The sequence below is a fragment of the Nelusetta ayraudi genome, unplaced genomic scaffold (genome assembly GCF_046127955.1).
Source record: "Nelusetta ayraudi isolate G7.1 ecotype Tasmania unplaced genomic scaffold, CSIRO-AGI_Nayr_v1 ptg000135l, whole genome shotgun sequence".
In the NCBI taxonomy this organism is placed as follows: domain Eukaryota; kingdom Metazoa; phylum Chordata; class Actinopteri; order Tetraodontiformes; family Monacanthidae; genus Nelusetta; species Nelusetta ayraudi.
The window spans coordinates 5,499,065-5,518,545 of record NW_027466185.1 but is presented as its reverse complement, the minus strand read 5'-3'; the positions used below and the strand labels follow the sequence as shown (position 1 = coordinate 5,518,545).

The window sequence follows — 19,481 nt, the reverse complement described above, 5'->3', positions numbered from 1 at the left end:
AAATTGAATAAATTATTATATGTATAACTTTAAACGTCAACAAAAAACGTCAACAAACTTCTCTATTATTGATTAGGTTTTATACAAGTTTACATTTAAATCATTTAGAATACAGTACTTTGATACCTGGTGTTTGTACACAACTAAACTTGTGTGAACCGTGGAACATGGTTTTGATTGAGAGCGAGTCCGGTCAATTATGTGCCGTCTAGCCTCAGGACGTGAAATAAGATACGTTCCCGTGCACCCTGAATGTGGGAATTAATATATTGCTGAACGAAGCTGAAAAAAATCTGTTGAGAGTGGGAGGGGAGATTTCTTTATATCGTGGAACAATTCGCGTTTTCTCCTCGAATAATTCGCAAACTGCATGCAGTGTATTCTACATAAACATTTAGGCTTCAACTTTTGATTTCCTGAGTCGCGGCGTTACACATTTCTCCCACGATAATTTTCGCAGTTGCTGTGTTTGAGCTTGCAAACGGGACCCTGAACGCAGCGCATCCGCCTACTGGCAGAGGGCGGTACTGCAGCTACGACTCCGCGCTGGGACTGGTCCTTTCGCAGCCATTTTCTGTCCAACCAAACAGCCGTCTCGGGAAGGTAACCAACCAGGGCTTCATTGCAGGTTTGTGTCTCGCTCCGGCCAATGATTGCTAACCGAATGCTCGTTAGCTCGAATGGAGATGACCGTCTCCGTGTGACTTTTTTTATTTGTTGTCGAAGTGACCGACTGCTGTTCATCAGGAAGTATACGGCGGGGCGAAAGCGAAAAAATAACCACTATTTTACATTTCGGCCTCGGCCATGACTTGCTGTGCTCTGTGTGACAAAGGAAAGGCCGCCGCCGCTGCCGTGTCTGCAAGCGCGGGTCACTGTGGAATTACAATGAAAACACATTCTTTGGACTCGGTGTTCCTCTTTAGATTTACCGCAGCAGGTAAACACGCCGCCGGGCAGCCTACTTTCTCCGTATCACCGCCAAACTAATGAGCTCGTTCCTCACGCACACCGGAGAAGCGCGGGGCTAACGTTAGCATAATAGTCCAGAGAAGCTGCAGCAGCGGCGAGCTGCAATGCTATCCTCAGCCCACCATGGCTAAGGATTGGGGGCCAGTGTGGTTGGCTTTTACCGCAGCTGCCCTGGCCTGGTACTTAGTTATTCCGCCGTTGTTGTTTTTAAATTGACATCAACGGTGAAATGCTAACGCTAGCGACACAGTCTGCTCTCGGCGTGAAAATCGCGCCATTGTGTGATTACCATTGATTCCCCCTTAGTCCGTAAGACGCCCCCCCCCCCAATCACAAACGTTTGAAATGATGTTTGTTTTATTTTTATTTTTTATTTTTTCAAATATTTTATTTAAAATATTGTTGTCACACTGCCGCCCCTAAAAGCAGAAAGGAAAAACTCAAAGGCCGCTTTGCTAGTCGAGTCAACGAGGTCGCGAGGAAGGAGGTCACTTCGGTGCGTCAACACTACACATGGCGCTGCGTTGCGGACGTGCTCGGCGTCACCAGAGTTGCCAACCGTCCCTTGAAATACAGAATTGTCCCTTATTTGACAATGAAACGGCGCGCCCCGTTTTGAATCGAGACAGGGCGGCGTATTTCTGAGTTGTCTTGTACATTCATTTATTTTCAACGCAAACGACGAAGCTGCAGGCGATACTTTAGCGCAACCCACTCACAACAACTTCGTACTGGCTGCGTAGCTTGCGTAGAGTAGGCTATGAATCGGGATCCGTTGTTCTTTTCAGCTTTATTTATTTAATTCCTTTGTGAAAGCCATCCATCCTGCACTCTATTGATTGTTGTGTAAAAAAAAAAAAATGTTCAGTGAAACGATTTCAAAGCAATGTAAACATTCAGCTTATTTCTGGTGTCTTTTGGGAACAAAGCAGTTCAAACTATGTGAACCATATACTTTTGTGAAACCTTTTATTTTAAATTATGATTTTCGCCGCCACTGGTCCGTGATTGTCATGGCCCCCGAGCACTGCGCGAGGTGTCCTTTATTTTTCGGAATGAGAGTTGGCAACATTAGGTGTCACATCTGTGCAAGTCGACGCTCAAATCGCAGCCAAATGGAGCAAACTCGTCGGTGGTGGACCTCCCTCTGTGCGTTTGCCTCCTCCGACCTCCTTTTGTGTGTGTGTCGGTACGGTGGATTGTGACCATCGCTTGTTACTGGATGAACGATTCACCCGAACACACAACGCGTTTTGTTTTTGCTTTCCTCTTCGTTCCTTCGAGTTGCTGTTGTTTTTGGTTGAAGCAGATCAGGACATTTTCATTTTTTGAGCCGGGGTTGCGGTGAAGCCTTCTACTGTGTACCAAGTGGAATTAGGCGGCAACTGGCTTGTCCAGTAAATGGGTAGAAACATGCACTCTCAAATAAGAAGAAATATCAAAGAGGTGCTTGGCCCAGATAATTCCATCAACAACAACAAAAAAAAAGAAAAACACACATTCGTTCACACGTTCGTATCTTAACTCTCTAACTGACGTGTCCTTATTTCACCTGTATTTAACCACATTAAAGAGAAACTGAAGGCGTTTTTCCTTGCACTGCAGATGGACGGAGACAGCTCGACCACCGATGCCTCTCAGCTGGGCATCAGCGGGGAGTACATGGCCTCAGGCCACTACGTCCTCCAGCCAGATGGTAAGAAGTGACCGAGAGAAGATCGTTGTTTCCAGCGCCTTCAGTCCATGAATCTGCTTTGATTGGAAACATCAGGCCTGGCTCTCTGTATTCTATATTGTATGATGAAGAATCTATGTTTGCATAACAACTGCACGCACTAGCACACACTGCAGAGTCACAGTGCAGTGGTTGCTGATGATTTAAAAACGTGCACATGGGTTTTGGAGTGTATTAGTGGTCATTGGTCCTTCATCATTGTATGTATTGTATGTTTTCAACCCATGTTAATGAGGCTGTCATTTCTTCTGATGTGGTGAAGGTCAACAGTTCAGAGTGGTGCCATATCCAGTGCTGAGCTTTGTTTATGTGTTAATCTTCAATCTTGCACATGGGATCACGTTTGTTCCGCTCTCTCTCTCTCGGGAGGAGGACTTTTTATTTTGTTTTTGTCGTGCCCTGATTGTGGGCATGTGGCAAAATCAAGATGAGCTGCAGGCAAGTGAAGGATCGACAAATCAGCTGTGACATAATGTGGCTCAGCCCGGGAAATGCAAAGAAGTCTACCCGTGTCATCAGCTCACGGTCTGTTGTTTCCCTTCTCCTTTTTTCTCCCCCTCCCTTTTCTGTGCAGACGACGCAGACGAGAGTCTGAACGACCACGACGACGGCAGCATTAAAGAGAACTTCAGGGAGCAGGACATCTACCTCCCCATTGCCAATGTGGCTCGCATCATGAAGAACGCCGTTCCCCAGACTGGCAAAGTAAGTTTCCAGCTCTTGCTGCTCGGCTGGTTTGGCCTGGCGACCGCCTGGGCTCAGCGGGGCCGTTGGCTCCAGCCAGCTTCCAAAGAACAGATGCTTGTTTAGTGGCTCACTTGTTCTTTTTTCCAAAGCGTTAATCTGCAGAGCGCAGGGTGCGCCTTGAGTCAGATGCACTTGGGTAACAACAGGGCTTTAAAATGCATCTGTTGTAGTCTGAGTCCAGCTAGTTTGTGCGTCTCTGGGCTCTAATGTTAAAGGTCTGGGTCGCAATTCTGGGCAGAGGAGCTCATTTCCCAGTCAGCCAGTGTGCTGTTCCAACACAGTTCATCCAATCCTACTAGTTTAGCACATTGGTTTGTTGCCAGGCTAGCGCAAGTCAATGGTTTCTGCTAGCCTTGCCAATAAAAGCAATGTTATTCCCTCCACACTAACCCAGACTATCTATGTATATAGAAGTAAAGCTACCCTGGCATCGCATCGCATTTTGAGGAAGTATTTTCTGAGCAGTGGCAGAATTTGACTTTGCTCTTGCTCTCTTGGCAGTCAACAGACTGTCAACAGAGAAGAGCAATAATATCAGTGCTTCGCTGCCATCTACAGGAAGAATAACCGCGTAGTTTCTGAGAAACTGGTCGCTCAAATATAATCTTGTAACCAGCAGAACCAGCAAACTCTGTTCAACTAGAACAGGGTTGTCAAACATACGGCCCGGGGGCCGGATCAGGCCCGCAAACATGTTATTTTCCGGCCCGCAAGATGATTTTGCAAAGTTTATAAACGAGCTGCAATATTTTTAATAAAAGAAACTGCTGTTGTACTGTCCACTGGGTGTTGCAATAGCGTTTTCTGCCATGCAAACAAACTGTTCACACTGGGGCTGAGCAAGTGGGCCCACGTACAGCCACTCCGAAGCTACCTTGTCTTCCTACCTACCCTATTGCATCTCCTATTTGCCACTCTCACTGGCCAAAAAAGTGCATGCAAAGTAAAAATGAGTGAGACACCCCTGAACTAGAAGGATTAGATTTGAATTACTCTCCACTGTTAAAACGACACACTGACTAACTTGGAACTGAGCCGCTAAGTCCAGAATCCTGAAGCAGCCCTTTAATCAACGATACTACAAGCTGGTTCTGAGGAGAAACCAGTGTCACTTTCGGCATTTGCCGGATGTGCCTGCAGTGTATCGAAGGAGACGTCAATCTTTTTTCTTTTCCTCTGTTTCCCGTCCGTTCTATCCAGATAGCTAAAGACGCCAAGGAGTGCGTGCAGGAGTGCGTGAGCGAGTTCATCAGCTTCATCACGTCGGAGGCCAGCGAGCGGTGCCACCAGGAGAAGAGGAAGACCATCAACGGCGAGGACATCCTCTTCGCCATGTCCACGCTGGGCTTCGACATGTACGTGGAGCCGCTCAAGCTCTACCTGCAGAAGTTCCGCGAGGTGAGTCCCAGGCAGGGGTGGGTGGGAATCACCAGGTACCTGACCATTCACTTCTCTTCCACTTCAGAGGGCTACGATGCAGTTAATCGCGATTAATCCAGAATCGTGATTCATCACAATTCATATCTATATAGATATATAGATATAGATATATTGTATACATGCAATATACTGCAGAACGACAAAGTCCCAATAGACTTAATGTAATTGGCCTCACCCTTTGCGACTGTATTGGCCGCTTTAGTTTGGAGCAAGTGGAGGATTTTCTGTCTTTTCCTCCAACTGCGGGTGCCAGCAGGCGAGATGCTTCCTAATGTTCACTGTGTTCCCACAAAATATTTTGTAACTTCACACAACCTAAAAACGGTGTGACTGTCGAGTTTCTTTTCCCCCACAACCTCGTAAAACCCAAAATGCTGCCGCCTGCTGCCTTTAAATCCCAGGGAACGGCTCAAATGAGTTTTTCAGTCGTCTTTAATGCCGTGCGTGTCGGTGTCTCGTCTCACGAGTTGGTTGGGATCTGCGTGCTCGTGCGTCTAGTGTGCGTCACCTTAAACAACGCTGCAGTGCAGTCGCACATGAGTTCCGGCCTCATTAAAAAATATATATATATATATATTTTTTAATTTGTGAATCGATTCAATATTGACAATGTCATAATCGCCATTAATCTAAGAATGATTTTTCCCAGCCCTCGTTCACAGCAGGAGTGCACCAGCTGCTTTTGCTTCCTAAGCGAGGGCTCGGGGAAACAGTTCACGGTCCAGGGAGGCGGCTTAAAGCAATTTCAATATTCAATGCTTTATTGTCACTGTCAACATTGTCACCAACATTAACTGCGATAATCAGTTTTCGGAAGCCCCACATGACAGACGAAGGTATAAATAAAACCGTACATAATACATAAAAACAAGTTATAATGATAAATAGAATTTCTCACCGTCTCAAGATGAAAACCAATTGTGCATAATGCAGCCTCAATTTGGTGTTTTCGCTCACCATTAAGTAGTACAATGTTATGATACGTGATTCCTTATGATAATATTTCATAATGTCATGACATCACGTCATCCTGTGGCTGCCTGCACTGCTGTGGAGGGCAAAACAAAAGTGGCTGTTGGGCCCAAAAACAACTTTTCGATGATCCGTTTATGTTTGACTGGATTCTTTTTGCTGAATGCAATGAATTTATAATTTAACTACAACCTTTGCTCAAATTTTGGATTGAGTCAAAAGGAGCCGCAGAGCGAAAGGCCTGAGCAGCTAACATTCCCTGAATATTTTAGCTGCTTGAATCAAGGAATAGTCTTAACCGGGTGCAGATTACATGAATAATCAATGGCAAAATTTCATTAGAAATGCAGAAAAGCACAGTGGAAACGGGACGTTTCAGTCAAAGCCAGTGTGTTTAATCAGCTTCTCATGAAAAAGACTATTCTGTCTTGCTGGAGCCCCCGAGCGCACTGCCTTCCAACACCAGTGACACATCACCACCTCTCCACTGTCTTCCAGGCGATGAAGGGTGAGAAGGGGATCCCGGGAGTGACGGTGGGCGACGGCCTCGGCGAGGAGCTCACGGACGAAACCTTCAGTAAGTGGAGACGGCGCCGCTCTGCGGTCAGCGCTCGCTTATTGTCCTTTCAGGGTGTTTTTTTCATTCTCATATGAAGCGTTTACCAGTATAATAAACGTAGATCAGGCCAATTATCACACACTGGACCTTTGAATGGAAGCTTCTTTTTTTTCACCACTTGAAAACCTGCCCAATTGCAGGTACATATGCGTATTGTCACTGACACGTTTCCCTTTGCCTCCAGCGACTCCACTGCCGGCTGGGATCATAACCGCCGACGGGCAGCAGCAGAACGTCATGGTGTACACCACCTCGTATCAACAGGTAAGCAGCAGCAGCAGCAGCAGCAGCAAATCCTTTGTTTGTGCGCTGATGTCGCTGGAACACTGAGCGCCTCTTGTCTCGTCTGGTTCTCCTGCTGCAGATTCCCACCGTGCAGCAGATCCAGTTTTCATGACGACTGAGCCCCGAACACAGCGGCTCCTCAACCAGGCTTCACCACGAGACCCCCCGCCCACCACCCCACCACCCCAGCCGGGATGGGCCGAGAGGGTGAGGAGGGGTGCGGCGGCGGAGACCCTCATGTACAGAAAAAAAAAATCACTACCTGTTCAGTAGAGAGGAAAAAAACAAAAAAACAAACCGTAGTTTCTAGTTGTGAGGTACCAAATGTCTTTTTTTGGATCACATCCAGAGCAACTGGGAAAGTGAGGCTTTATTTCAAAGCTTTGTCTTATGATATTATTTAGTAGCCACCATTGTTTTGTGAGTGTGAAGTAACGTGTTTTGCTTTGTATTTTTTTTTTGTTAGTTGGTTTTGGGGAAAAATGGGGACGTGTACTGGATGCTCATTTTCGGAAGCCTTCTCTATTAAAAGTGGCGAGAAGCTGGGCTTAATGGGGAAGTGAAAACAAAAAAAACTTTTGTATGTTCACACCGTATGTTTAATGTAATGTAAATCATTTGAATAAAAAAAAAGCAGAAGGCATCTGTCTGTCTTTTGAAGTTTGTTCTGCACCATCACCACTAAATGACAGCAGACTAGACGCAGTTAAACCAGCGACCGATTGAGTCATCCGAAACAAACCCAGTGAAGATCTGGTTGAGAACATTTGAACCTTGGACATTGTCTTTCTCACAGATGCTCTGACTTCTTAATAATACCCCCAGTGAGAAGAGTTACGCTGATAATAACCATCAGTTTTGCAAGTCTCCCAAGAAGCTCAAGAGTTTGGGGTTCTGACAGTCATTTGCAAAACAGAGTGTTTTTAATGTATTACTTTCGTTCTCATCTCTCACATTTTACATCCTTATTGCTCCATTGGATTTTTGTTTGAATAATTTCCATTACAAATGCTTGGTAATGGTTTGGTCAGGTGTAAAGTCAGAGCTGTGTGGTTTATCAGAGTGTATCAGACACAATAATATGACACGTGCTTACATGGGCAAATAGTCTTGATGTCATGTGAACATTGTTTGTTTTTTTATTTAAACTTCAGTTTAAGAAAATTCTAAACCTTGGCAGGTATCTGAATAAAATCACAGACTGCAAAATCACAAGAGTCACGTTTTGTGTATTTTGCCTGCACCGAGGGGAGTCTCGGAAGAGCAGCAGCACCTCAACCACAACTACATTCGTCAGTAATTAAATAATGTATTAAAAGAAACTGTCAATGAGTCACTTTAAGTGACTCATTTGTCATGTTGTTTCCAACCACAGGACCTCGGTCAATTCTGCAGCGTTCATCTGTCTGGGTCAGGCCGAAGTAGGGAGAACCTCCTGGAAGGGTCTGGGATGAACCACTTCTCCCACAGGTCTGAGTGAACGGCAGGGGAACTCCAGGGTTTGAATGGACCGTTCCAGTGCAGCAAGTGAGCTTCCTGGAGGAAGCTCTCCGAATAGTGAGCATCAGGACTCCAGCCTGGGGAAATAGGGGGAAAAAATCAAAACAATTTTTAATTTCATTTTCTTTTTTAGCAGGATGTTTTTGCTTTAAAACTGACATTCAAAGACTTTATAGTTTCAATCAAATCAAAGAGCATTTCCATTTTGTTCAAGTTGGATTGATTGTTTATTCACTCAGAATCTGTTGTTCCATTCCTTTCCACTCATTAAAATAATGAAAGAAGACAAACACAAGCAACATGTGTGTTAGAATCACTTTTGCAGCGTCTCCCTTTGAAATTTTGTGTTTTAATTTTTTTGTCAGGCACTTTGTGCAGCATTTTTTGTATGAGAGCTTTATAAATAAAGTTTGATTTTATTTTATTTGAATATGGAATAAGAAATCTAGCTGGTCTGAAAATTGGCTGAAGCTGGAGGAGGATTTTAAACAACAAAGAACGACAGGTCTTCAAGATCGGATGATGCTCTGAAGGCCACATGAAATACATGCCATGTACATGTGGAAAACCCAAACAAAGAATTATCTTTAGTTCACTGGCAACATGACAGTTGTTAAGACAACAGCAACTCATTCAGACCTATGCATTTTTGTAAAAATGTAAAAGAAAAATGTGAAGATTGAGAAATTCAACGCAATTTTTTTTAAATTTGATTGGGATTTTTGTTACACTGAGTATAAATATGCCATGCCTGAAAAATCACAACAACAACAATAAAGACATGAAGAGAGGAGGCCATCATACCCAGGTGTCTGACGTTCCACAGCGGGTCCAGTTTTGTGTATTTTTCATAAAATGCGATGAGCATCGGCGGAGTAGCCACGCCTCCTGCCATGGCACTGCTGTAGATGTTGTTCCTGGTGGAGATAGATGGATAGATGGATGGATAGATGGATAGATGGATAGATAGATAGATAGATAGATGGATAGATGGATAGATAGATAGATAGATAGATAGATAGATAGATGAGCCTGATGGTCAGTGTGAGTACCTGAAGTTCTCCTCCATCCATTTCTCCAGCTGCTTGGTGATCTTCTGTTTCTTCCACTCCGTCATGTCAGCCACAAACACCCCAGGGTTGAAGGAGCAGTCTCTGGGGTGGATGCCCAGATCTTTCACCTCCTGTTTCCTGTAATCCAGGAAGCCCATGTAGGTTGTCTATGGAATGCGCTCAAAAAGAGAGAGAACGCTGTAAATGCTGTAATTTCTCTCTTCTCTTCTCTCTTTTTTTTTTTTTTAAAGTTGCAGCAGAACCTCAACACAAACAAACTGTGGGAAGTTCATCAAATGTGTAGAAGATCACCTGCATGCTGATGCTGCGCACCATTTCGTGCGTGGCGGGCAGGTCACAGTCGGTGGCAAACGCAGCGGCGTGTCCTGCCTTCAGCTGGATGTTGAACAGGTCTGCAATGTTGCCTAGAACACATTAAAAAGCCAATTTAGCTGCAACATAACCAAGGTTTCCTGATGAGATCACAATGAATGAGGACAACAGATGAATAAACAGACCACGAGCCGCTAGACCGGTGGTTCTCAACTGGTGCAGTCCCACCACCCACATTTTTTCCCTTATCATGAAGTCGCAACTCAACAAATTTATTCCATGCTAGCCCACTTTCTATCATGTCAAGTAAATTGATAATTGAAGTTATTGAATTGAATTGTATATCCTGCAAGAACTGACCACACATCCGTGATTCCCCCCCCAAAAAAAATAGCTCTGCAAGCCACTTTTGTGTCGCGACCCCTCAGTTGAGAAACGCTGCATTAGATGATCTCGCTTTTGAAAATGACACCACACAGTTGCAACTGGAATCCAACAGCTTCTCATCTGTGGCCATGAAGAACGGGCGCACTAATCTGCCCTCTAGTGGTCACTTTGAGGCATTGAGCTACTGCATTCAGGAGTACTGTAGTAGGTGTGCGTGACGTGTAAAGATTACTTTGCGTATCTGCTTTCTGCATGTTAACATAATAACGTTAACAAATAAATAGCAGAAAGCTAATATGCCACGAGAGGTAAAATGTATACATTTGATAAAATAGCTAAACTCTACAACCTGTGCTAAGAAAAAAAAAAAAAAAAAAAATCTTGGTTACCATTTATTTTTCAAGTTTGATGCTGAACCCGTCGCCAACATAACCATGACTGTGAGTTTATATTTACCTTATATGTTTTCCCCAAGAATTTCTTTCCTTAACTTTCATCAAACATATGTCATTTTTAATATAAATGTAAAAAAAAAAAAAAAAAAAAAGTTCAATTATACAAAATATAACATGTGAATTAAACATAGTATATAAAAGCTCCCCTGCAACGTTTTTGTTAAAGGAACAAAAGCTTTGCAGTTTTGAACAAATGAACACATTTTTTGACTGGTGGTAATCATAAGATATATTATTATAGATTGTATTTAATAATGATGATTTAACAATAATTATATTGTATTTAATAATAGTAATCAAAAGATAATGCATAATTAATTTATTTGCAATCTTTCTTATCTTTTACGTACCCTGCACGATGACGTCGTCGTCCAGGTATATCACCCTCTTGTGGCTGATCTCGAGTAGTGGCAGGTAGAAACGCACGAAGTTGAGCTGCAGAATAAAAACACAGTTTCCCCCCCACACCTTATAGAGGGACACTTTGTTTAGTTGTTGTTGCTGCTGTACTGTTTCAACTCACTGGGTGCAGCAGGTCCGGTCGAGAGGAATCCGGCTTGACCTTCCCTTTTAGAACCATGGGATTGAATTCCACTATCTTATACTTGATGCCTTTCAGTTGAGTTTTCTGTATGTAGCGCCTGGGGGGAACAAAACAAAAAAATACAGAAAAAACACCTAGAGCTGTGAAAAACCTGCTGTAAAACTACAAGTTAAAGGTCTAGTGTGTAATATTTGGTGTGTTTTATGATTTTTATATCGGTAAAAGCTTAATATACTGCCCATAAATACATTAATTAAAGTGCATACATTACTCATAGTACAATATTTTCTACACAAAATACAGTACATACATTTTATATATATATATATATATATATATATATATATATATATATATATATATATATGAAAACACACACACCACACATGTATATATATAGTATATACAGTATATATTTATATATATACGTATAGATATATATATATATATATATATATATATATATATATATATACATATATATATATATATATATATATATATACAGTATATATATTTAACCTAATTTACAGGAAATCCAGTCCCACACTTTTTTATTCTTACAACGTTCAGTCGCAGTCAAACCTCTCCCCTCGAGCGCCTCGAGCTCAATGTCAACTGACTCAGGCCTGATCTGTGATGCATAACGTCGTTTAGTAGCTTCGTCCCTCGTAAAGGCCAAATTCTGTATATACAGTATATATATATATATATATATATATATATATATACATATATATAATATTATATATAAGAATATTAATAGATCAAAGGTCTTGCTTCCAGTTTGCTGTCATGGTGGACGAGGCATGCAGGTCTGGGTGCGCAGGCCACCGTAGTTGACTGGCAAACTCGGGAGAGGAAGGGATACTGAAAGAGCACTGCAAGCTAAAATGTAACCACTTGATGTCGCAGTTTCTTCTTCAAAATCTCCAAATACTGTATTACACACTGGACCTTTAAGTTGAGATGAAGGTGGATCAGAAGCCAAATCATCCCCAATTGATGGGGCTTGGTTTCTTTTTAGGGGGGGTGTGGGGTGAGGAACCTTGTGAGCTTCACGGCATCACGGAGGGTAACGATGTAGAAGAACAGGCGGGCGTCCGTGTTGCTGTGCACGCTGTTGACGGCCGCCATGGTGGCACCCATGCGCTCCTCAGAGGAGCAGATGACGATGGGAACCACATCCTCCTCCTTGTCCTCCCACTCCTTGTCCTCCTCCCCCCTATTCCCCTCCTTCTTTCCAGCCGCACCCCCTGCTGGGAGTGGCGCTGTGCTCTTCACACTCTTCCACTGGGCTGAGAGGGAGCAGGGAAGGAATGAGATAGTATGTATATATACATATATATAGAATTAGTGAATAGATTTGCCGTAAACCTGCAGAGGTGTCGTACCTGAGAATTTGGGTGGGGCGGAGGTTCGGAGCAGCGCACTGTGCAGCAGGAGACACACCATCAGAACCAGCAGCACCAGGAGGACCCTGTTAACTGAACACAACACATCACATTTTGAGCCCACACTTCTAAACAACTGGCTCCTGAGAGTAGTGACATTTTAAGGGGGGAAATGGCATCCAACTGTCACGCGAGCATGTTTTTGGGCTGTTCTTTTTTCTCATTATTTTGGAAGCAAATCTCTCCAGGCACTTAGCAAAGGTGGTGGAAGTATTCACAATCTGTTCTTAATGTCCATATCCAAGTATGGATACTTTGAAAAATGCTTTGTTGTTAGTATTTAATAACTCTTTTTCTCAAATAATAGTAAGAAATTACAGATACTATTTTGCAAAAATACCAATCCAATATGTAGTCACTAATAGGTATGACCAGTCAGCCATTAGTGGATGTTTACACTTTTACACTTTTAATAACAATATTTAATGTTATTAAAAGTGTGTTCCAACCAAGTTGAAACTACAGATATTTATGTGCAAATTCAGGGAGCAAAAGTATAAAGTCATTTGCAAAAATAAATAGTCAAGTGAAGTACAGATACCTGAAAAATATACTGCAGCACAGTAACAAAGTATTTGTACTTTGTTACTTCCCAAATCTGGCACTTTGTATTAAGTTGACAAAGGCCCGGTGTCAGAGAGTTCAACAACACATGACACATTTGGCTTGTCGTGTGCTTAGTTAGCTACCTCGTTGCGCGCGCACACACACACACACACACACACACACACACACAAACATCTGGTTCATGCAAGCAGCAACTGTCCTGTTTCTTGGCACCCAGTGAGGGGGGGGGGGGTTCCTCTGTTCTGCATTCGTCCAAACTGCAACATCTACATGTTATCTCCTTTCTAAATGCTGACACGCTTGCAGAGAGGGGCCACAGCTGTTAAATCACAAGGAAACAACTCTGGCTGTCGGTTTTAGCATTCAGTTAGAGCATTCAGACTTCTTTGACTCACGTTGAAGCCATATTTCACAAGTTCTACAAGTGCTTTTGGACGTCACTGGCACTTACTTTTTCTCAAGGGAGGCATATTTCATGTCTATTTCCAGTGATGCATCTGCAGACAGAAACGCTCAGTGTGAGAGACAATAGAGAGGAGACAGGGAAATACACAAATAAAAAAAAAAGGAAATTTGTGGCTAAAAATGATCAAGAGAATAGTTGATGGATTTGGCTGATCCTTTGTATAATAATAACTGGACCCACAGCTGAGGGCGACTTATGATGAGGAATAGTTGGACGTACATTTCTACATTTTGCACTTGAGGCGCTGAAAGATTTGATGGTGCTAAACACCCCTTCTTTAACGGCGCTGCTCATCAAGATGGAATTTTTAGGTTCCACTGCATGTGTGTCAAGGTGTGACTCAGGTGTTGGTCATGTCTGCTGGTTAGCAGTCACAACTTGACTCCACTTTTCATTTCCCCTCTTCATTTTCACACTTTCCTCGTGTGTGTGTAATTCTTATTAGTACTGGTTAATATTCTGGTTCAGAAGGAGTGTTTCCCTCTCTGTTTGTACTTTAATGCCCTCCTTGTGAGGATGCACAAGCCTGTTTAGTTCAACTTCTGCATTGCCATTTAGTCTATAGCAACATGCTTCTTTGGTTAAACGCTGTGGTAGCGGAATGTGCAGGTTTTCGTCGCACATTTGTTTTACGTTGAGTTGTCACCGTTTGGAGGCAGCCGGACCATCTGGAGATGATCAGCCTCGGCTTCACTCCATCCACAGGGCACAGCTGCAGAACGTAAAGTGTCTGGCTTCATTCCGAAAAAACTAACAAAAAAAAAAAAACAACCTGGAAAATCAATCCCATCAACATTGGTGCAAGTTAAAATGTATTAAGTTTGAAGCGAAGCACTTTGTTCCTCTTGCTGTTGTAGTTATATTTATTACTAACACCAGCAAGCAAATGAAATGAAAACCAATTTGCTTACAGATTGTATGTTTAATTCAAATTATTAAAAAAAAGAAAAAAAGAAAAAGAAAAGAAAAAAAGCAATGTCACAGAATCTTTTCGATAATTGGTGACCTTGAAACAATGAGGAGGCAGGAAAAAATGATGGCGATGACCTCCTACCCACCAACTTCATTACAAGGAGTACCGATCACGGTGGGCACAAACCACAGCGCATGCATCATCACACTGCAAATATTTAGATGGCCTAAACTTCACAAGGAAAACATCCAAGACATTTTTATATTTTCCTCCACAGTAAACTGTTTAGACTGATTTTTCTCCCTCAAGAAACAAAACATTGAAAAAAAAAAAAAAAAACTAAGGACAGAGTGTAGGCTAAAGGAAGAAAGAAAAGGGAGAAATAAACCAGGATCCAATCACATCAGTATAAGAAAAATACATCTCCAACACTTAGGACGTGAACCTATGTCCAGCTGCGCTATAACTTGTACTGAGGACAAAATGTTCCTCTGAGCTACGACCTTCCTTGCATTCAGGGCTCCATGAGCAGAACAAACGACACATGAAAAACATGTTTCTGGGGGCGCTGATGAAGCAAGTGGGTGTGTCACACCTTCGACCTTCGCATGCAAAACGACTAGACGATTAAAAAGTCAAAGGCACGTTTAGCGCATGTCGAGCGCGTTTTAAATTGTGAGAGAAGTTCAAGCTTACCCGAGGAGAGTGTTTCGTTGTTTTTGTTTTTAATTCCTCTGTGTCTTTAGTGCTCTCAGTCCTGGTGTGCATGGTCCATCTTGTGACTGACTGTCCATGTAAAACTGAGGACCCCCCGCCCCCACGACCACCACCACCTCTTCCAGATGGGTTTCCTCGTGGTCCACCAGTGCCTACACACCTCACCCCTTCCTTCCCCCCTCCCCCTCCCCCTCCCTGTCCCGAAGCCAGAACGATGCAACCGGAAGTTCAGTAATTGAAAATTCCGTCTCTTTTTGAGAAAACCGGTTCTTTTGGTTCGGCTCACTAAAGAGACGGTTCTTTGCTCCTAAGCGGGTCCTTATGTTGTTGTTGTTGTTGTTGTTTTTGTTTTTTGCTTATATTATTTTATTGACCAAACTAAGGGCTAAAATTAATGACTAACGTTCAATGATATCAAAAAATTAAATGTGTGTATTAGGCTACATAACATGGAACACAGTGCTGTAAAAATGAATGTGTGTGTGTGTGTGTGTGTGTGTGTGTGAGAGAGAGAGAGAGAGAGAGAGAGAGAGAGAGAGAGAGAGAGAGAGAGAGAGAGAGAGAGAGAGAGAGAATATGCCGTTCCCCTCAGGAGCCGGTGTAGGTACAGAATTAGTCCGGGTGCAGAATCGTTACGGACCGGCTCTCTTGGGCACTCTTCGTTCTCTTCAAAAAGCCGTCTTTTAGAACCGACTCATCCTAGCTTCTGCAAAAGTCGGGATTTTACACGCCATGTATTCAGCATCTGATACTAGGCAGATTTACTTATACCAGCAAAAACTACATTTCCCATAATAAACCTGACGTCACCGTGGCCGAGGAAAGTTCCAAGTTTATCTCTGCGTTGATTTCTTTTGCCTCGTGCCATGCATTAAAAAAAAAAAAAAACATCGTCCAGTTTCCCCAAGAGGCTAATTAATGTCTAAGTGGACATACAAGTGGATTCTTGCATTATAAGTTCATCAATTGGTTCCCTTTTGAGTTCATATTCATGCTAACAAGTCATTTTTCACAAGACACACGACTGTGAAAGTAGATTTTTATTTTCCATATACACATACATAATTGCAGATTAGTGCAGTAGATTACAAGATTCACTTTACTAATTTTTCTGATTTAGAATAAATTCTTTTTGGACCAGATTTGTTAGTTTTTGGACACATACTTGATTGCACAGTAAAATCTTTGTTTTTATGTACACACACACACACACACACAAACAAAACATTTATTGTGAACCTGCACGCCACCACCCCATTCCTGTTTTTCCATTCCTTTTATATTCTGTTACTTGAAAATCAATAATTTACAAAATAAAAAAATTATGAGCAAAGTGGGTTTAGAGAGATGTCATCAGGGAAAATCGTGTTGAGGTCTGCGTCACATGCCTGCAGTTCCTGACCTTCTGGGTCTGGGTTGAAATCATCGTGGCACATCTGAGGCACAGGATACGTTGCCTGAAACAAATTAAGAAAATAAAAATCAACATTTCTGGGCCTTACCTTCAAGATTCACATTGAACATGCTGATTAAGTTGGCAGAGAGAGGCAACAGTCATTCACTTACCTGGTAGAGCATGCTTGGAGAGCTGAACAGCCCACTGTTCAGATGTGGTGCCACAGGGTTCGGCTGGTAGCACTGAAAGACTAAGAAAAGAATAAGAATAAATATAAGTATGATATCAATGCTAAGCAGAATATTCTAATACTTCAGAAATACACCTTTTTTGTGCACTCAATGTGCTTGCGAACTGAGGCCTTGTTTACCTTGGGGAGCAGGCTGCTGTTTAATTTCTAGAGGGTTGACTCCGTTGGTAAACAAGCTCTGCTGAATGTGCAGCGCATTGGAGACCGGTGCCATCCCGGCGTAGTGGCCACCGGAGGACATCGTGATCCCTTTGGTGAACAGGGGCGAAGAATGAGCTGCATCTGAAATCAGGTATCTTGGTCGGACTGGAACTCCGTTATGGTGTGTCACCACAGCCGGGGCTTTATTGAAGCAGTAGAGTGAATCCTGGAATGTTGCGCTTTGAAGTGGATTGACTGCATAGGGACAAAAAGGACAGAAAAAAGGCCATGATTTCACATTTTTCAACTTGTCTTATTTTTTTGTAGTTGTCAGATAAGACAGATTGACAAATTTCAGGTCACCAAACCATATCCATTTTCAGACTTTGTTGTTGACGTTGGATCTCCAGTAAACAGAACATTTCTTTCTTCCCCCAAAAAATTAATGCGTGGTTATACCATCCATATTTTTACAATGGGGCAAAAACAAGGCAGCCTTAGAGGGTGAGCTTAACACTCTAAGCTCACCCGAGCTTAGAGTTACATTCTCCAGGTTACATTAACCTGGAGATATCTCCCTTTGAGAGGGACCTCATCTTTCATCAAAAGGCGACGCAACTAAAACAAAAATAGGACACTTTTTTTGGAGGGAGGAGGGCCTCATTGATACACTGTTAAAAGAACAGTGGTAATGTTAATTTTGCATATTGTGAACTTTAATGTGTTGTGTGGAATTGTGTGGCTATTGTGGCTTTGAAGGTTTATTTTTTTTAATTAGTTTTTATTAATTATTCCTGCTGCACCGTGGGCTCGAGAGGACTGAAATTTCATTTGTGCTGTATGTCGAGAATGTATGGCATATTTGACAATAAAGTTGACTTTGACTTTGAAGTTCTAATTGCACTCCCACAGAAATGTGTGTAAATCAAGATGTAGTGAAACAAGACTCCTTACCTCTTCGTTCACTTCTGTCCCCGCTGTCACACCAACTCGACCGCTGACGCCGAGTCGGCGGCCGACAGCTGACCTTTAACCCGGCCTGGAGCTTGGCCTTGTTTTCAACAGTGAGCCTCCGCAGCGTTGTGACAAGTCCGGGGTTGCTGCGGTTGAAGTTTGGGTTGGAAAAGTGGTAGTAGGTGGAACAGTGTTCAGAAGGGAGGCTGCTGTCTCGACTCGCTGGATCCACCTTTCGGAAGCCGTAAAGGTTGAGCTGGCGGACGAAGCTGGAGAAGTTCTTGGTCTTGAAGGTGTCAAGGCGGTCCGCGCTGGGAGGGAGAGGGGACAGGATCTCCCTCTCGAAGAGCTGCCGATTGATGACAATGGCCTCGCCCTGACTGTCCCAGAAAATGGATCTGATTGCAGGGTTGTTCACCAAGCGCCACAGCTTGGCAGGGAAGTTGTTGGGGTTGATGTTGACAGGGAGCAGCCTTCCACTTACATCCATGCTTTTTCTTGAGAACTGAAAAACAAAAAACAAAAAAAAACAAAATGAAATAAGAGCACTAAAATAGCGAAAAGTGGTAGTTTTAACCTAGAAAGTTGAAAAACGGTTTAGCCATAGGCCCAATACATCGCCATGCCATTTATAAACATATTTAATCAATCATATTTAAATCAATATTACGTGTTTTCGTGACGTCATACATTCTCGATGACTACGTGACCAGGCAGATATAGCGACCCCTTTCTGTAGTTCTTGTAAAAATTACATTTTTTTTCAGTTGCCCGATACAACTTGTAGCTAACTGTAAAGATGTAAATGAATGAACACAAGGAAAACTAGCGTTCATGAAGAATTAACATTTCGGCGAAGTGGGCAACAGGATGTTTTCAAAACAAGGTCTCAAATACTCAACAAGTTTAGGAAAAAAAAAAACTTACTTACGAGCCTTTTGAAATGATTAAAAAAAAATGTTGGTAGAGGATTTGAAGCCGGAAAAAACAGAAAATCCCTCTTTTCCTTCGATGAATTTTGGCGACAGCTGGAATCTAAAGTGTTGCATAACGGACGATGGTTTGAGGACTATTTAAAGGAATCAGCAGCTTTAATCCAGAATCAAAGCAGTTTTGGCTTTGATCTCTTGACACTAACGTTCTTTCTACGGCTCGTGCGCACGTACACAACTGAAGCTGTTGTTTTTTTGTTTTTTTTTTTTAATTTTGTTTTATGGGGGGGCGGGGAAGGGAATCCGATTTTTATTTTCTTAGTAATTATTTACACTTTCCATGCTGTCATCTTTTGGTAACCTCTCGCTAATAAAACTTGTTATTTTCTTATCATTACAATTCATTTAAAAATATTTTATTTGCTTTTAAAGCCCTAAATGGTCTTATTCCCAATATCGCTCTCTGAGCTTCTGCACCCCTACGCACCCAGCCGATCTCTCAGGGCGGCTGACAAGCTGCTCCTGAGGGTTCCCACCAGGATGAAGCCCAAAGGGGACCGAACATTCTCTGTTGCCGCCCAAAACTGTGGAACGAACTGCCGCTGCACATTAGGCAGGCCTCTTCACTGTCCAATTTTAAATCTCTTAAA

At 42.7% G+C, this 19,481-nt stretch overlaps 3 protein-coding genes across 5 annotated transcripts; 1 reads left to right on the top strand and 2 right to left on the bottom strand.

Moving 5' to 3' along the window:
• Positions 1-488: 488 nt before the first annotated feature.
• nfyba (nuclear transcription factor Y, beta a) lies at positions 489-7,413 on the top strand. 2 transcript variants are annotated; one of them, XM_076011320.1, is made up of 7 exons: positions 489-628; positions 2,578-2,668; positions 3,282-3,412; positions 4,655-4,852; positions 6,365-6,443; positions 6,670-6,749; positions 6,850-7,413. In XM_076011320.1, the coding sequence occupies exons 2-7, from the start codon at positions 2,578-2,580 to the stop codon at positions 6,880-6,882; spliced, it is 612 nt and encodes a 203-aa protein (XP_075867435.1). In that variant the 5' UTR covers positions 489-628; the 3' UTR covers positions 6,883-7,413. The 2 variants fall into 2 exon arrangements, with proteins under 2 accessions (XP_075867435.1, XP_075867436.1); XM_076011321.1 differs by lacking the exon at positions 489-628 and adding an exon at positions 660-940.
• Positions 7,414-7,932: 519 nt separating this feature from the next.
• On the bottom strand, positions 7,933-15,222 carry glt8d2 (glycosyltransferase 8 domain containing 2). Its single transcript, XM_076011318.1, has 10 exons — positions 15,138-15,222; positions 13,514-13,559; positions 12,436-12,528; positions 12,090-12,339; positions 11,021-11,138; positions 10,848-10,932; positions 9,635-9,747; positions 9,323-9,489; positions 9,075-9,187; positions 7,933-8,347 (listed from the first exon to the last, which is right to left on the bottom strand). The coding sequence occupies exons 2-10, from the start codon at positions 13,530-13,532 to the stop codon at positions 8,169-8,171; spliced, it is 1,137 nt and encodes a 378-aa protein (XP_075867433.1). The 5' UTR covers positions 13,533-13,559; positions 15,138-15,222; the 3' UTR covers positions 7,933-8,168.
• Positions 15,223-16,411: 1,189 nt separating this feature from the next.
• Positions 16,412-18,979, bottom strand: LOC142877022 (uncharacterized). 2 transcript variants are annotated; one of them, XM_076011336.1, is made up of 5 exons: positions 18,827-18,979; positions 17,900-18,404; positions 16,925-17,200; positions 16,725-16,804; positions 16,412-16,615 (listed from the first exon to the last, which is right to left on the bottom strand). In XM_076011336.1, the coding sequence occupies exons 2-5, from the start codon at positions 18,387-18,389 to the stop codon at positions 16,481-16,483; spliced, it is 981 nt and encodes a 326-aa protein (XP_075867451.1). In that variant the 5' UTR covers positions 18,390-18,404; positions 18,827-18,979; the 3' UTR covers positions 16,412-16,480. The 2 variants fall into 2 exon arrangements, with proteins under 2 accessions (XP_075867451.1, XP_075867452.1); XM_076011337.1 differs by having other exon boundaries at positions 18,831-18,958.
• Between the last annotated feature and the right edge of the window lie 502 nt (positions 18,980-19,481).

Excerpts from the sequence above, each read along its gene's own strand:
- nfyba (XM_076011320.1), top strand. The coding sequence starts at position 2,578 with ATGGACGGAGACAGCTCGACCACCGATGCCTCTCAGCTGGGCATCAGC. Across the intron at positions 2,669-3,281 it reads CTACGTCCTCCAGCCAGATG|ACGACGCAGACGAGAGTCTG; the intron begins GTAAGAAGTGAC and ends TTTTCTGTGCAG. Across the intron at positions 6,444-6,669 it reads GCTCACGGACGAAACCTTCA|CGACTCCACTGCCGGCTGGG; the intron begins GTAAGTGGAGAC and ends CTTTGCCTCCAG.
- glt8d2 (XM_076011318.1), bottom strand. Across the intron at positions 10,933-11,020 it reads GACCGGACCTGCTGCACCCA|CTCAACTTCGTGCGTTTCTA; the intron begins GTGAGTTGAAAC and ends TTTATTCTGCAG. Across the intron at positions 9,490-9,634 it reads TGCGCAGCATCAGCATGCAG|ACAACCTACATGGGCTTCCT; the intron begins GTGATCTTCTAC and ends CGCATTCCATAG.
- LOC142877022 (XM_076011336.1), bottom strand. The coding sequence starts at position 18,389 with ATGGATGTAAGTGGAAGGCTGCTCCCTGTCAACATCAACCCCAACAAC. Across the intron at positions 17,201-17,899 it reads GGACAGAAGTGAACGAAGAG|TCAATCCACTTCAAAGCGCA; the intron begins GTAAGGAGTCTT and ends GTCCCTATGCAG. Across the intron at positions 16,616-16,724 it reads CTCCAAGCATGCTCTACCAG|GCAACGTATCCTGTGCCTCA; the intron begins GTAAGTGAATGA and ends AATTTGTTTCAG.